Here is a 14,622-nt window from a genome sequence, read left to right as displayed (position 1 = left end):
AACAAATAATACAACAAATATTGTGGTTAAATTCAAATATACTAATTGATAAAAAAGAACTGTATTTATCTGTTATGTACTTGAGTGAAGACCCAAAAGCGGTTTAACAGAAACAGAGTTCTTTTAATGAGAAAACAGGAATGGCATAGATCCTCTTCCGACGTTGTCAATGGCACAATAGAATACCCGCAGAGAGGGTGACAAATTGTTATTTTTGTGTGGTGTCTGTGGACTGAGCAGTTGTCTCGGGGGCACATCCGTGGCTTGGTGGAATTTTCCAGCATGCTGGGGAGTTCTATTTCCTTGCCAGCGGGCTACAGTGCGTAAATTCCCACCGCAAATCTGCACGAAGACTAAGGTTGAGTTATTGTAGGTTTGGGGAAGCTCCATATCTCATCTCTCTTCTGTGGTGCTCAGGGTGATTGTCATTTCTCTGGTTGTGGTCTGATGTGCTCAGCAGAGGGGTTGAGCAAGATTATTTACTTTACCTATGACTATGGTGTCTCATGTACACAAGTTCATTCGCTTTCCATCAGAGGACCTGTTAGAATTATGTACTAAAGAACAGCTGTTGCAGATGGCTGAACACTACAAGGTTAAATGATTGAAATTAGTGAAATTCTTAATCGTTGGAAGTGACTATGAATCGTTGGAAGTGACTATGAATCGTTGGAAGTGACTATGAATCGTTGGAAGTGACTATGAATCGTTGGAAGTGACTATGAATCGTTGGAAGTGACTATGAATCGTTGGGAGTTGTACAAATTAAGGACCCTGATGTTCTTTTCGTTGGAGTTTGTAGCTGTTGTGGTCTTTTGTGCCATGTTACTGAATGTTTACGTGACTGACCATTGGTTGGGGTTGTCGTCTTCTAGCTTTCCTGTCTGTTCCCTCCTGGTCTTGTGTTCTTCTTTCCTCTTAAATATTGCTTCCTATGCGCAAAGGTTGCTGAGGTCTGGGGAGGAGGAGGTTGGTTGGTGCAGGTGGAGGTGTGAACACATAACCCCTCGTCAATTTGGGACGCAGAGGCTGTGTCAATTTGGGACGCAGAGGCTGTGTCAATTTGGGACGCAGAGGCTGTGTCAATTTGGGACGCAGAGGCTGTGTCAATTTGGGACGCAGAGGCTGTGTCAATTTGGGACGCAGAGGCTGTGTCAATTTGGGACGCAGAGGCTGTGTCAATTTGGGACGCAGAGGCTGGTATGTTCCGGGGTCCTTGTTGGTCCCCGGTTTTATGGGGGGGAATGTGACGACCCTCCCACTCTGTCTGCCGTATTGTCTTTGTTCTTGTTTCCTTATTAGGATGCCGGTGGGCGGAGTTGGGGAGGGTCGTCAGCTACATGGGAAACACCTGGGCCAGGAGTCCCAGGATAAATAGACCTCTTCCACATTCATGGAAGAGACTCTCTCCATGCAGACACCATTGTAGATTGTGTTGTGGTTCTTGGTGGCCGTTTGTTTGTTTGCATTGGCACCTTTCAACACCCTGCATTATCACATTCGTGCAAAACACTCACTTACACTACTGATTACTGATTACACACACCATTGTATATTTTCCTTAGTTGCTTTGGTTAATAAATATATATGTTGTTACTCCTTATCTCCACGTTGTCTCCCTTTGTTACGGGCTTTGAGCCGGTTCGTGACAGTATGTGTATATGTATGCATGCGTGTATGTGTATGTATATATGTGTATATGTCTGTCTACATAGGTATGTGTATATGTCTACATAGGTATGTGTATGTATATATGTGTACATGTCTGTCTACATAGGTATGTGTATATGTCTGTCTACATAGGTATGTGTATATGTCTGTCTATATAGGTATGTGTATATGTGTATATGTCTACATAGGTATGTGTATGTATATATGTGTACATGTCTGTCTACATAGGTATGTGTATGTATATATGTGTATATGTCTGTCCATATAGGTATGTGTATATATATATATATATGTGTATATGTCTGTCTATATAGGTATGTGTATGTATATATGTGTATATGTCTGTCTATATAGGTATGTGTATGTATATATGTCTATATAGGTATGTCTATATAGGTATGTCTATATAGGTATGTGTATGTATATATGTGTATATGTCTGTCTATATAGGTATGTCTATATAGGTATGTGTATGTATGTGAATGTATATATGTGTATATGTATGTCTATATAGGTATGTCTATATAGGTATGTGTATGTATATATGTGTATATGTCTGTCTATATAGGTATGTCTATATAGGTATGTGAATGTATATATGTGTATATGTATGTCTATATAGGTATGTCTATATAGGTATGTGTATGTATGTATATATGTGTATGTGTATATGTCTGTCTATATAGGTATGTGTATATGTATGTCTATATAGGTATGTCTATATAGGTATGTGTATGTGTATATGTCTGTCTATATAGGTATGTGTATGTATATATGTGTATATGTCTGTCTACATAGGTATGTGTATATATATATATATGTGTATATGTCTGTCTACATAGGTATGTATATATGTTCATATGTATGTCTATATAGGTATGTGTATGTATATATGTGTATATGTCTGTCTATATAGATATGTGTATATGTCTGTCTATATAGATATGTGTATATGTCTGTCTATATAGATATGTGTATATGTATGTCTATATAGGTATGTGTACGTATATATGTGTATATGTATGTCTATAAGGGTATGGGTATGTATATATGTGTATATGTCTGTCTACATAGGTATGGGTATGTATATATGTGTATATGTATGCATGCGTGTATGGGTATGTATATATGTGTATATGTATGCATGCGTGTATGGGTATGTATATATGTGTATATGTATGCATGCGTGTATGGGTATGTATATTTACCCCAAAGATATATGGGGGATTGGAAATGATGCAGACAATTACATTGATGGAAGCAACATTCTTTCCACAATATTATGCTGATCTACACCTTTAAAAAAACTTTTAAAAAGAAAAAAAAGTCACAGGTATAAAGGAACTACAGCATCTGACACAATCAACAAATGACTGTTTTTAGATCTTGTCTTGTCATGAATATATATATATATATATATATATATATATATATATATATTATGCAGTTCATCCTTTACAACTGTTCATGCACTGGTGCTTTTGGAATACAGCAAATCATTTCACCTGGCTGGTTATATTATTATTATCTTATTATTATGGTTTTTTTGTTTCAGTGTGAAGCTGGAACTGAACTTTATTCATTACTATAACACTATTACAAATCTAATCTACAAATATTCAGAAGAACAGGACACTATAATAGGACAGTTTCACAAGGTTAGTCACATACTCAGTTATGGGCACATTCAATTAACATTTTCACTTACAGTGTGTGTGTGTGTGTGTGTGTGTGGGTGTGTGTGTGTGTGTCCAGTTTGTCCAGTGTGTGTCCAGTGTGCGAGTGTGTGTGTCCATTGACACAGAGTTACCATGGTTATTATTTCCAGGAATAAACTGGTCCAAACTGGTGTGTGTGTGTTACTCCATGCATTTAAATTGTATTTACATGATCATATTGTGATCAAACATAAAACACATGATTAGAGTGAAACATCATGTCTTTTTGGCCCCATGAACACCTGACACAGCGACACTGAGGAGTCAACATCATTAACCTTAAACCCTGGATAGAGGGGCTCAGTGAATGGGGTGTAGAATGTGTACAGGTGGGTCAGTGTGGCAGAGGAGACTCTGTAGAAGGACAGAGTGCCGGCAGGCCAGTCCAGATACACTCCTACTCTGTGGGAGCTGGAGGGGGACGGCTATGGTAGTGGGATTATTATTGTGCCTGGCAGTGTAACTGTTGTCAGAGCAGAACAGACTCCAGGACTTGTCATTGGATCCAATAACACAGTCATTACCCTCTCCTCTCCTGCTGATTCCTTTATATGTCACTCCAATGTCAGCCAATCCCCCACTCCTCTCTACCTCCCAGTAACAGCGCCCAGTCAGACTGTCTCTACACAGCACTTGCTGCCAGACCTCAAATCTCTCTGGGTGATCAGGATACGGTTGTGTCTCTCTGCTACGTGTCACCTTTCTGTTATCCTCAGTCAGAGGGAGGAGTCTGTGTGCTGTGTTTGGGTCCAGTGTGAGATCACAGGCATCTGATGGATGAAACCAGACACAATATTAGAAATCATCATCATTCACATTAGAATGTTAACTCACCTTTCACTAATTCATTTAACGTAGATGTTTCTAGGTATCAAAAGGAGAAGTTAAGGTAACTTGAGACTTTTGATTGATCAACTGTTATACTGTATGGTAATATAAAACACACTTATTCCCATTAATTACACACACACACACACACACACACACACACATGTCTAGCGTTACACGAACACACCACACACATACACAGACACACACATTGTCAAAGCAACTCTTTCTAAACTTTAGTGTCCCTGATTTCTGCTTCTGTAGAACTACAACTTATATTTAATACGACCAAGTAATGATGGTGGTCTTTGACTTTGACTTATTCTTAGTCATATTCTTCACAGAAGTCAACACTCACATTTTCTAAGTCCAGGTTTCATTCTGTTCTCTCCACCATGTTCCACACTGTAGCGGAAAGCAGAAGAACAGACAGTCAATAACTGATACACGTGAACGCAAAGCACGCACGCACGCACACACACACACACACACACACACACACACACACACACACACACACACACACACACACACACACACACACACACACACACACACACACACACACACACACACACACACACACACACACACACACAACTATGCCAAAGTGGTGGTAATAATGTTTGTCTTAACTAGCCTGATAACTCAAACATGTCTGATATGAACATTGACATAAACCCTCTACACACTTGAGTTTCTCTAGTCTGCAGTTTGGATCCTCCAGTCCAGCAGAGAGCAGTCTGACTCCTGAGTCTCCTGGGTGATTGTAGCTCAGATCCAGCTCTCTCAGGTGTGAGGGGTTTGATTTCAGAGCTGAGACCAGAGAACAACAGCCTTCCTCTGTGACTAGACAGCCTGACAGCCTGCAAAGAGTCAAATCATATTAAAATCACAGTGCTATTCTTTGGTGGGGAAAATAGTGGCAGTAAATTTCTTCAACATAATAAGATATATCAGAGTCCAGATGGCTTAATTAATTAATGTATCATTTTTAGAAATTACAAAATGATCAAAGCATGGTTTGTAGAGAGAAAAATATAAACTCCAAATATTTGAGTAGACTGACCAGACCAGTTTAAACACAGCATCAGTCAAAAGACAGACAGTGAGGTATCAGATTTAGATTGTACTGAGTATACAGTCCACATCATATCTAGTTTGACAGTGAGGTGTCAGATTTAGATTGTACTGAGTATACAGTCCACACCATATCTAGTTTGACAGTGAGGTGTCAGATTTAGATTGTACTGAGTATACAGTCCACACCATATCTAGTTTGACAGTGAGGTGTCAGATTTAGATTGTACTGAGTATACAGTTCACATCATATCTAGCTTGACAGTGAGGTGTCAGATTTAGATTGAATTGAGTATACAGTTCACATCATATCTAGTTTGACAGTGAGGTGTCAGATTTAGATTGTACTGAGTATACAGTTCACATCATATCTAGTTTGACAGTGAGGTGTCAGATTTAGATTGAATTGAGTATACAGTCCACATCATATATATATTGACAGTGAAGATAACATTTTATATGTGGCTCTATACTCCGGCATTTTGGATTTGAGATCAAATGTTTTATTTGAAGTGACAGTATATAATGTCCTATTAATTTATATAATGTCACCTTTAATTTGAGGGCATTCTTTTATACATGTCTGTTTCACGTTTAGAAAAATAAAAGCAATTCATGTATCAAGTCCCCCTATCTGAAGAGGTCATAAGTATTCTGACCAATTCACTTATAGTCTATTAAAATAGTCAAAAGATTTGTATTTGGTCTGATATTCTGTCACAACAATGACCACAACAAGCTTGTGACTGCCATGATTAAGAAAGATCATGAATGAATCATTAATAATAAAGAGTGAGAGAGTTACAGAGGCAACAACCAAACATACTAACCTCTCACCATTAACCTCTAATTAAAGGTGACGTTCTGTACTGTCACCTAATATTAAACTGTTTTCTCAAATCCAAAATACTGGAGCATAGCAGCAAATTTAAACCTGTAAGCTTCACTGTCCAAACACATGTGATGTGGACTATGTGTGTCTGTATGATGTGGACTATGTGTGTCTGTGTGATGTGGACTATGTGCCTGGTAAACACATGTGATGTGGACTATGTGTGTCTGTATGATGTGGAATATGTGTGTCTGTATGATGTGGACTATGTGTGTCTGTATGATGTGGACTATGTGTCTGGTAAACACATGTGATGTGGACTATGTGTGTCTGTATGATGTGGACTATGTGTGTCTGTATGATGTGGACTATGTGTCTGGTAAACACATGTGATGTGGACTATGTGCCTGGTAAACACATGTGATGTGGACTATGTGTCTGGTAAACATATATGATGTGGACTATGTGTCTGGTAAACACATGTGATGTGGACAATGTGTTCCTGGTAAACACATATGGATCTGGTGAACAGTTATCACTTGTTGACCAACTACAGGAATACTGACCTCAGAGTCTCCAGTTTACAGTGGGGATTCCCCAGTCCAGTAGAGAGCAGCTTCACTCCTGAATCCTTCAGGTCATTGTTACTCAGATCCAGCTCTCTCAGGTGTGAGGGGTTTGAGATGAGAGCTGAGGCCAGAGAAGCACAGCCTTTGTCCGTGACTCCACAGCCTGACAGCCTGCAAAGAGTCAAATCATATTAAAATCACACTGATATTCTTTGGTGGTGAAAATAGTGTCAAGAAATTTCTTCAACATAATAAGATATATCAGAGTCCAGATGGCTTTCATATCTATTCATAAATGAATGTATCATTTTTAGAAATTACAAAATGATCAAAGTATGGCTTGTAGAGAGAAAAATCTGAAGTCCAAATATTTGAGTAGACTGACCAGACCAGTTTAAAAACAGCATCAGTCAAAAGACAGACAGTGAGGTGTCAGATTTAGATTGTACTGAGTATACAGTCCACACCATATATATATTGACAGTGTAATATATATATATATATATATATATATATTGACAGTCAAATGTGTTATTTAAAGTGGCAGTATTTATTTTTATTGTATCTTTATTTATCTAGGCAAGTCAGTTAAGCACAAATTCTTATTTTCAATGATGGCCTAGGAACAGTGGGTTAACTGCCTGTTCAGGGGCAGAACGACAGATTTGTACCTTGTCAGCTCGGGGATTTGAACTTGCAACCTTCCGGTTACTAGTCAAGCGTTAATGTCCTATTTATTTATATAACGTCACACAGTGGTGGGCCGTCAGGGCCAGCAAGACCTTCTCTGCTGGCCTAAACATCATCAGAATATATATATTTTTTTAAATATATTTTCCCACAAATATGTATTAAATTATTCCCCAGAGTAAGAGTTACACTCTTCATTTCATAGCGTTCCTCTTCGTTGCACTGCTTCCAGCCCCAGGTTGAGACTTGGAGGGCTGGTCTTTATGTTAGATATTTTATCCAATCATATTCAGCCATCATGTGTTGCCAGGGGTCTAAAATCTGCCCTCAGGCCTTCAGAATCAACAGTGCGGGCGCTTGTAGCTTAAAGTGAATGGAAATTAAAATTTAGTGTCAACCAATCAGCTTTAGAGTTGGCTATTGTACGCCTGCTGGCTGGCTCCAGTGCTACACAGGAGCCAGCTAGCAGGCGTAGTGCTTGCACGTCTTTTGATTGGATTACCAATATTGAGAGGCAGGTCCTATATGGGCAGGTCTCAGAACTAGGAAACTGAAATTGATAAACTAATTAATTTGCGTACTACTAAGCTGTTTTTTCAACCCACAATGGCGGAAGGAGAAGATATCGATTTGGTCGAGGATATAGTTATAACGCCATTCTCAAGACAAACATTTCAAGAAAAGTTAGCCATTGTCAGGAGAGGTAGACGCCGACGCTACAAACCCGACGCTACAAAGACAGGCTCTGAGAAGCACTGCAAACTGTACTGCTGGGAATGTCTATTATTTGCAAGTGATCGATTTGGTGTTTGGAGCCACACTGGCTTTGCAAACCTGAGTTGTCTAACCAAGGCAGCAACGAGACACCAAAGTACGGCTGGGCACTTACAAACAATGGTGCTTTTGAAAACTTTTGGGGACACCGAGTGGATCTACAGCTCAACAAACAAAGCGTGCAGGGCAACGAAGCTGCACAATGAAAATGTATTGTACTCTTCCCCTGCAATTCTCTGAATAAAAATGTACATTTCAAGGTGACGCAACGCCTGGTTATACTGCGTTTCTGTCTAAATGTATAGTGTCTAGAGCCATGGCATCATAATGATAGTAATAAGAGGTGGATTAATTTGGGTGGGACTGTGTAGGACTTCACTGAAGGCCCGGGCCCCAGAACCACGGCACGCTACTGATGTCACCTTTAATTTGAGGGCATTCTTTTATACATGTCTGTTTCATGTTTAGAAAACTAAAAGCAATTCATCTATCGAGTCCCCCTATCTGAAGAGGTCATAAGTATTCTGACCAATTCACTTATAGTCTATTAAAGTAGTCAAAAGATTTGTATTTGGTCTGATATTCTGTCACAACAATGACCACAACAAGCTTGTGACTGCCATGATTAAGAAAGATCATGAATGAATCATTAATAATAAAGAGTGAGAGAGTTACAGAGGCAACAACAAAACAAACTAACCTCTCACCATTAACCTCTAATTAAAAGGTGACATTCTGTACTGTCACCTAATATTAAACTGTTTTCTCAAATCCAAAATACTGGAGTATAGCAGCAAATTTAAACCTGTAAGCTTCACTGTCCAAACATGTGATGTGGACTATGTGTCTGGTAAACACATGTGATGTGGACTATGTGTCTGGTAAACACATGTGATGTGGACCATGTGTCTGGTAAACACATGTAGATCTGGTGAACAGTTATCACTTGTTGACCAACTACAGGAATTCTGACCTCAGAGTCTCCAGTTTACAGTGGGGATTCCCCAGTCCAGCAGAGAGCAGCTTCACTCCTGAATCCTTCAGGTCATTGTTACTCAGGTCCAGCTCTCTCAGGTGTGAGGGGTTTGACTTCAGAGCTGAGACCAGAGAACCACATCCTTTTTCGGTGACTCCACAGCCTGACAGTCTGACAGAGAGATCATCATGATTTCACAAACACACTGTTCATTTAACACCAGTAGTGTAGAAGGACAATGGCATATGCATTTGGTTTATTCTCTCAAAAAACATATAGATTCATCTTTAATCTCCTAGAAATATATGGTCACGTTGTTGTAATATTTGTGTTGTGGAGAAATGACCAGGCAGGAGATGGGAGTACAGTTAGTTTTCGTTTAGTCAAAACCCCTCGCGCTCTACAGTTCCCTCGCGCTCTACAGTTCCCTCGCGCTCTACAGTTCCCTCGCGCTCTACAGTTCCCTCGCGCTCTACAGTTCCCTCGCGCTCTACAGTTACCTCACGCTCTACAGTTCCTCGCGCTCTACAGTTCCCTCCGCTCTACAGTTCCCTCGCGCTCTACAGTTCCCTCGCGCTCTACAGTTCCCTCGCGCTCTACAGTTACCTCGCGCTCTACAGTTCCCTCGCGCTCTACAGTTCCCTCGCGCTCTACAGTTCCCTCGCGCTCTACAGTTCCCTCGCGCTCTACAGTTCCCTCGCGCTCTACAGTTCCCTCGCGCTCTACAGTTCCCTCGCGCTCTACAGTTCCCTCGCGCTCTACAGTTCCTCGCGCTCTACAGTTCCCCTCGCGCTCTACAGTTCCCCTCGCGCTCTACAGTTCCCTCGCGCTCTACAGTTCCCTCGCGCTCTACAGTTCCCTCGCGCTCTACAGTTCCCTCGCGCTCTACAGTTCCCTCGCGCTCTACAGTTCCCTCGTGCTCTACAGTTCCCTCGTGCTCTACAGTTCCCGGCTCCCCAGTGCGCATGTGCATTTCCTATTAGGTGTAGTAACATAACACTGCCATAATGCATTACAGCTTAGTAACAGCACAGTAACTAAGATAAACAGATGTAGATCCCAGATACTACAATTGTTATACTAATGTGAACAGCAATGCACTGAGTATATCTGTTTTTCAACAATTCATATTTTTCTCTAAAGTGAATATTTCTTCCTGATGATTAGCACTTAAATGTATTTGTATTTACTCACAGAGCAGCTCTGGAGGCTTTGACCACTGGCAGCAGCCTCAGAAGACCTTCCTCTGATCTGGAGTATTTCTTCAGGTCAAACACATCCAGCTCCTTTTCTGAAGTCAGCAACACAAAGACCAGAGCTGACCACTGTGCAGGTGACAGTTTGGCTCCTGAGAGACTTCCTGATCTCAGGTATCTTTGGATCTCCTCCACTAGAGAATGGTCATTCAGTTCATTCAGACAGTGGAACAGATTGATGCATCTCTCTGGAGAAGGATTCTCCCTGATCTTCTCCTTGATGTACTTGACTGTTTCTTCATGACTCTGTGAGCTGCTTCTTGTCATTGTCAGTAGACCTCGTAAGTGCTTCTGATTGGACTCCAGTGAGAGGCCCAGGAGGAAGCGGAGGAAAAGGTCCAGGTTTCCTGTCTCACTTTGTAAGGCTTCATCCACAGCACTCTTGTAGAAAGTAACTCCAGGCTTGTTTCTGAACAGCGCAAAAAGGTTCCTGGATGTTGATTGAGGTTTGGTCATAAGATTCTCATTGTTGAGGAACACATATACAGCCGCCAGAAACTCCTGAATGCTCAGATGCACGAAGCAGTACACCTTGTCCTGGTACAGACCACATTCCTCTTTAAAGAGCTGTGTGCACAATCCTGAGTACAATGAGGCTTCATTAACATCAATGCCAGACTCTTTCAGGTCTTCTTCATAGAAAATCAGATTGCCGTTCACAAGCTGTTGAAAAGCCAGTTTTCCCAGTGACAGAATGCTCTCTTTATTCCAGTCGGGACCTGTCTCTTCTTTCCCAAGATACTTTTCATTCTGATGTTTGGTATGAAACACCACAAGGTGTGTGTACATCTCAGTCAGAGTCTTTGGCACCTCTTCTCTCTTATGTTTCAGTATGTCTTCAAGGACTGTTGCAGAAATCCAACAGAAGACTGGAATGTGGCACATGATGTGGAGGCTCCTTGATGTCTTTATGTGTGAGATGATTCTGCTGGCCAGGTCCTCATCACTGAATCTCTTCCTGAAGTACTCCTCCTTCTGTGGGTCATTGAACCCTCGTACCTCTGTCACCTGGTCAACACACTCTGAAGGAATCTTATTGGCTGCTGCAGGTCGGGTAGTTATCCAGAGGAGAGCAGAGGGAAGCAGATTTCCCTTGATGAGATTTGTCAGCAAAACATCCACTGAGGTTGACTCTGTGACGTCACAACAGATCTTGTTCTTCTGGAAGTCTAGGGGCAGTCGGCACTCATCCAGACCATCAAAGATGAACAGAACTTTGTACTTGTCATAGTTGGAAATTCGTGATTCTTTGGTTTCCATTGAGAAGTGATTGAGAAGTTCAATCAAAGTGTGTTTTTCCCCTTTCATCAAATTCAGCTCCCGAAAAGGGAATGAAAATACAAATTGGACATCCTGATTTGCTTTTCCTTCAGCCCAGTCCAGAATGAACTTCTGCACAGAGACTGTTTTTCCAATGCCAGCGACTCCCTTTGTCAGCACAGTTCTGATAAGTTTGTCTTGTCCAGTTAAGGGTTTGAAGATGTCGTTACATTTGATTGCAGTCTCTGGTCTTGCTTGTTTCCTGGTTGTTGTCTCAATCTGTCTCAGCTCATGTTCATTATTGACCTCTCCTGTTCCACCCTCTGTGATGTAGAGCTCTGTGTAGATCTTATTGAGAAGTGTTGGGTTTCCTTGTTTAGCGATCCCCTCAAATACACATTGAAACTTCTTCTTTAGATTAGATTTGAGTTCACGTTGGCAAATCACAGCAAGTTCATCTGAATGAAGAAATAACACAGATGATATTAATATTACATCTGTTTTAATGCATACAGTGTTGTTGGACTGTTATAAAGTTCTACATTATAATCATTTTGTTTTCCCTTAAACGCCCGTATAAATGTGTACATGATTTCATAATGCATTACACACTAGAGTGACTGATTATATTATTATTATTATTATTATTTTTGATGGTATCATTAATGTTGTGTAACGTCTTCCTTCCTTCCTCTTCTGAGGAGGAGTAGCAAGGATCGGACCAATACGCAGCGTGGTAAGTGTTCATCTTGGTTTTTAATAAGAACACTGAACAAAACAATAAACGACAACGTGAAAAAAACAAAACCTAAACAGTTCCGTGTGGAAACAAACAATGGCACGGAAAATAAACACCCACGAAACACAAAGGAAAGGTATGATTCTCAATCAGAGACAACTAACGACACCTGCCTCTGATTGAGAACCATACCAGGCCAAACACATAAATACTACATAGAAAACGGAACATAGACAACGCACCCAACTCACGCCCTGACCATACTAAAACAAAGACATAACAAAAGAACTAAGGTCAGAATCTCTCTCTCGCTGCTGCTGCTGCTACTTGATGAGGTCACTAAGTGTTGTATTAAGGCATCTACAATATCATTGAATTCAAAGCTATTATAGCTGTACATGAGCTACAACTTTTAAATGTTTGTTATAAAACAGCATTCAACATGAGGCAGACAGCTCTTACTTTTCTCCAGTGTGTCAGCAAGCTCCTTCTGGTTCATTTTCCTCAGGACGTGCAGTGTGATCTTCAGAGCCCCCTCTCTGGCACTGCTCTCATGCTTCTCATCTTCAGCATCCACTTCCTTATCCTGCTTATGTCTCTCAAAGCCTTCTGGGAGTTCTGGACGAAGAATCTTCTTGAACATCTTCAGCTCGTTCTTTACAAATGTCATAATATTTTCTTCAAGCAACTGAAATAAATAAAGTAAATAATTTAAGCAAGAGAAGAAACACTTTCTCATCAACACATTAATGAATGATTGACAGATCAACCTTACTTGAGGTAAACAAAAACAAATGTACATAACAGGACAACATACACTGAATATAGAGGCCAGGTCTGTTTGAAGACTCTGGGAAGACTGACCACTGACAATCTTTGACTCTGATCTCTCTTGTTGGTTTCTGTGGACAAAACATGATACACATGATACATGTTTAATATTGTTTTTGGACTGTGAAAATTGAAAAAAGCATTAGCCTATGGATTATGAAAACAACAAAAATAAATGGTAAAATGGGAGAGGAGAAATGACTAGAGACAGTGTTGTTTAACTCGCTGACCATGATCCTTGAGTTCTTCTTACCTTTGTTCAGTAGAAAAGTCTCCCTCTCTAAACCGTATAGGTGTACCCATAGACCGGTCACTCTTCATGGACAGACCGCTGGGCACTGGTGAGGCTGGTCTCTCCTGCTTGATTGGGCTTCAACACAACAGAGACAAATATTATGTCTCTCATCTACTCTGAGCTCAGATGGGGAAACATAAGAAAGTTTCATTCCAAAATGCTATATCCACTTTCAGAAATGTTGGTAAATTAGCTTTTATTGTTTAAGAAATTATGAAAGAATTGGGTGTGTTTTTAACGATCAAATTATGGCATGGGGCTGTTCAATGACAGACATGTGTTTGTTTAAAATCTATCACTTGGTTTCATTTCAGAAAGACAAATAATCATGTTTTTTTATGCTAAATACTATGTATCTGCATCAGTCTCAGAGAAATCAGTAGTACTGCTAGGTTTTACACAGTAATAATATATATCTGCCTCACTCTCAGAGAAATCAGTAGTACTGCCAGGTTCTACACAGTAATAATATATATCTGCCTCTGTCAGAGTCGTGTGTATAGGTGGCAGGGAAGTCAGGCGCAGGAGAGTCAAAATGAAGTGTAAATGGAGTATTTTAATAAATGTCAACGGAACATGCTCCATAACACTAAAACGTACAGACATGAAAGACATGGGTACGAGGACCCGTCGCACCAACACAACAAAATAACAACACTGACAATTAAACAATCTCTGACAAAGACATGAGGGGAAACAGAGGGTTAAATACACAACAGGTATTGAATGGGATTGAAAACTGGTGTGTGGGAAGACAAGACAAAACCAATGGAAAATGAAAAATGGATCAATGATGGCTAGAAGACCGGTGACGTCGAACGCCGAGCACCGCCCGAACAAGGAGAGGCAACGACTTCGGCAGAAGTCGTGACAGCCTCAGTCTCAGAGAAATCAGTAGTACTGCCAGGTTTTACAGTAATAATATATATCTGCCTCAGTCTCAGAGAAATTAGTAGTACTGCCAGGTTTTACACAGTAATAATATATATCTGCCTCAGTCTCAGAGAAATCAGTAGTACTGCCAGGTTTTACAGTAATAATATATAGCTGCCTCAGTCTCAGAGAAATCAGTAGTACTGCCAGGTTTTACACAGTAATAATAT

The 14,622-nt window shown here is 40.4% G+C and overlaps 1 protein-coding gene across 1 annotated transcript; it reads right to left on the bottom strand.

Moving 5' to 3' along the window:
* Window positions 1-2,354: 2,354 nt before the first annotated feature.
* LOC135538539 (NLR family CARD domain-containing protein 3-like) lies at window positions 2,355-13,593 on the bottom strand. Its single transcript, XM_064964430.1, is given in 10 exon segments — window positions 2,355-3,809; window positions 3,811-4,159; window positions 4,576-4,622; window positions 4,910-5,083; window positions 6,696-6,869; window positions 9,136-9,309; window positions 10,333-12,112; window positions 12,856-13,081; window positions 13,211-13,295; window positions 13,478-13,593. Coding segments are annotated over 10 exon segments (3,294 nt in total). The 5' UTR covers window positions 13,546-13,593; the 3' UTR covers window positions 2,355-3,592.
* Window positions 13,594-14,622: the final 1,029 nt, after the last annotated feature.

The sequence above is a fragment of the Oncorhynchus masou genome, unplaced genomic scaffold (genome assembly GCF_036934945.1).
Source record: "Oncorhynchus masou masou isolate Uvic2021 unplaced genomic scaffold, UVic_Omas_1.1 unplaced_scaffold_980, whole genome shotgun sequence".
Classification (NCBI taxonomy): Eukaryota; Metazoa; Chordata; class Actinopteri; order Salmoniformes; family Salmonidae; genus Oncorhynchus; species Oncorhynchus masou.
Note: the sequence above shows the minus strand (reverse complement) of the source record. Positions and strands in the feature narration are given on the sequence as shown.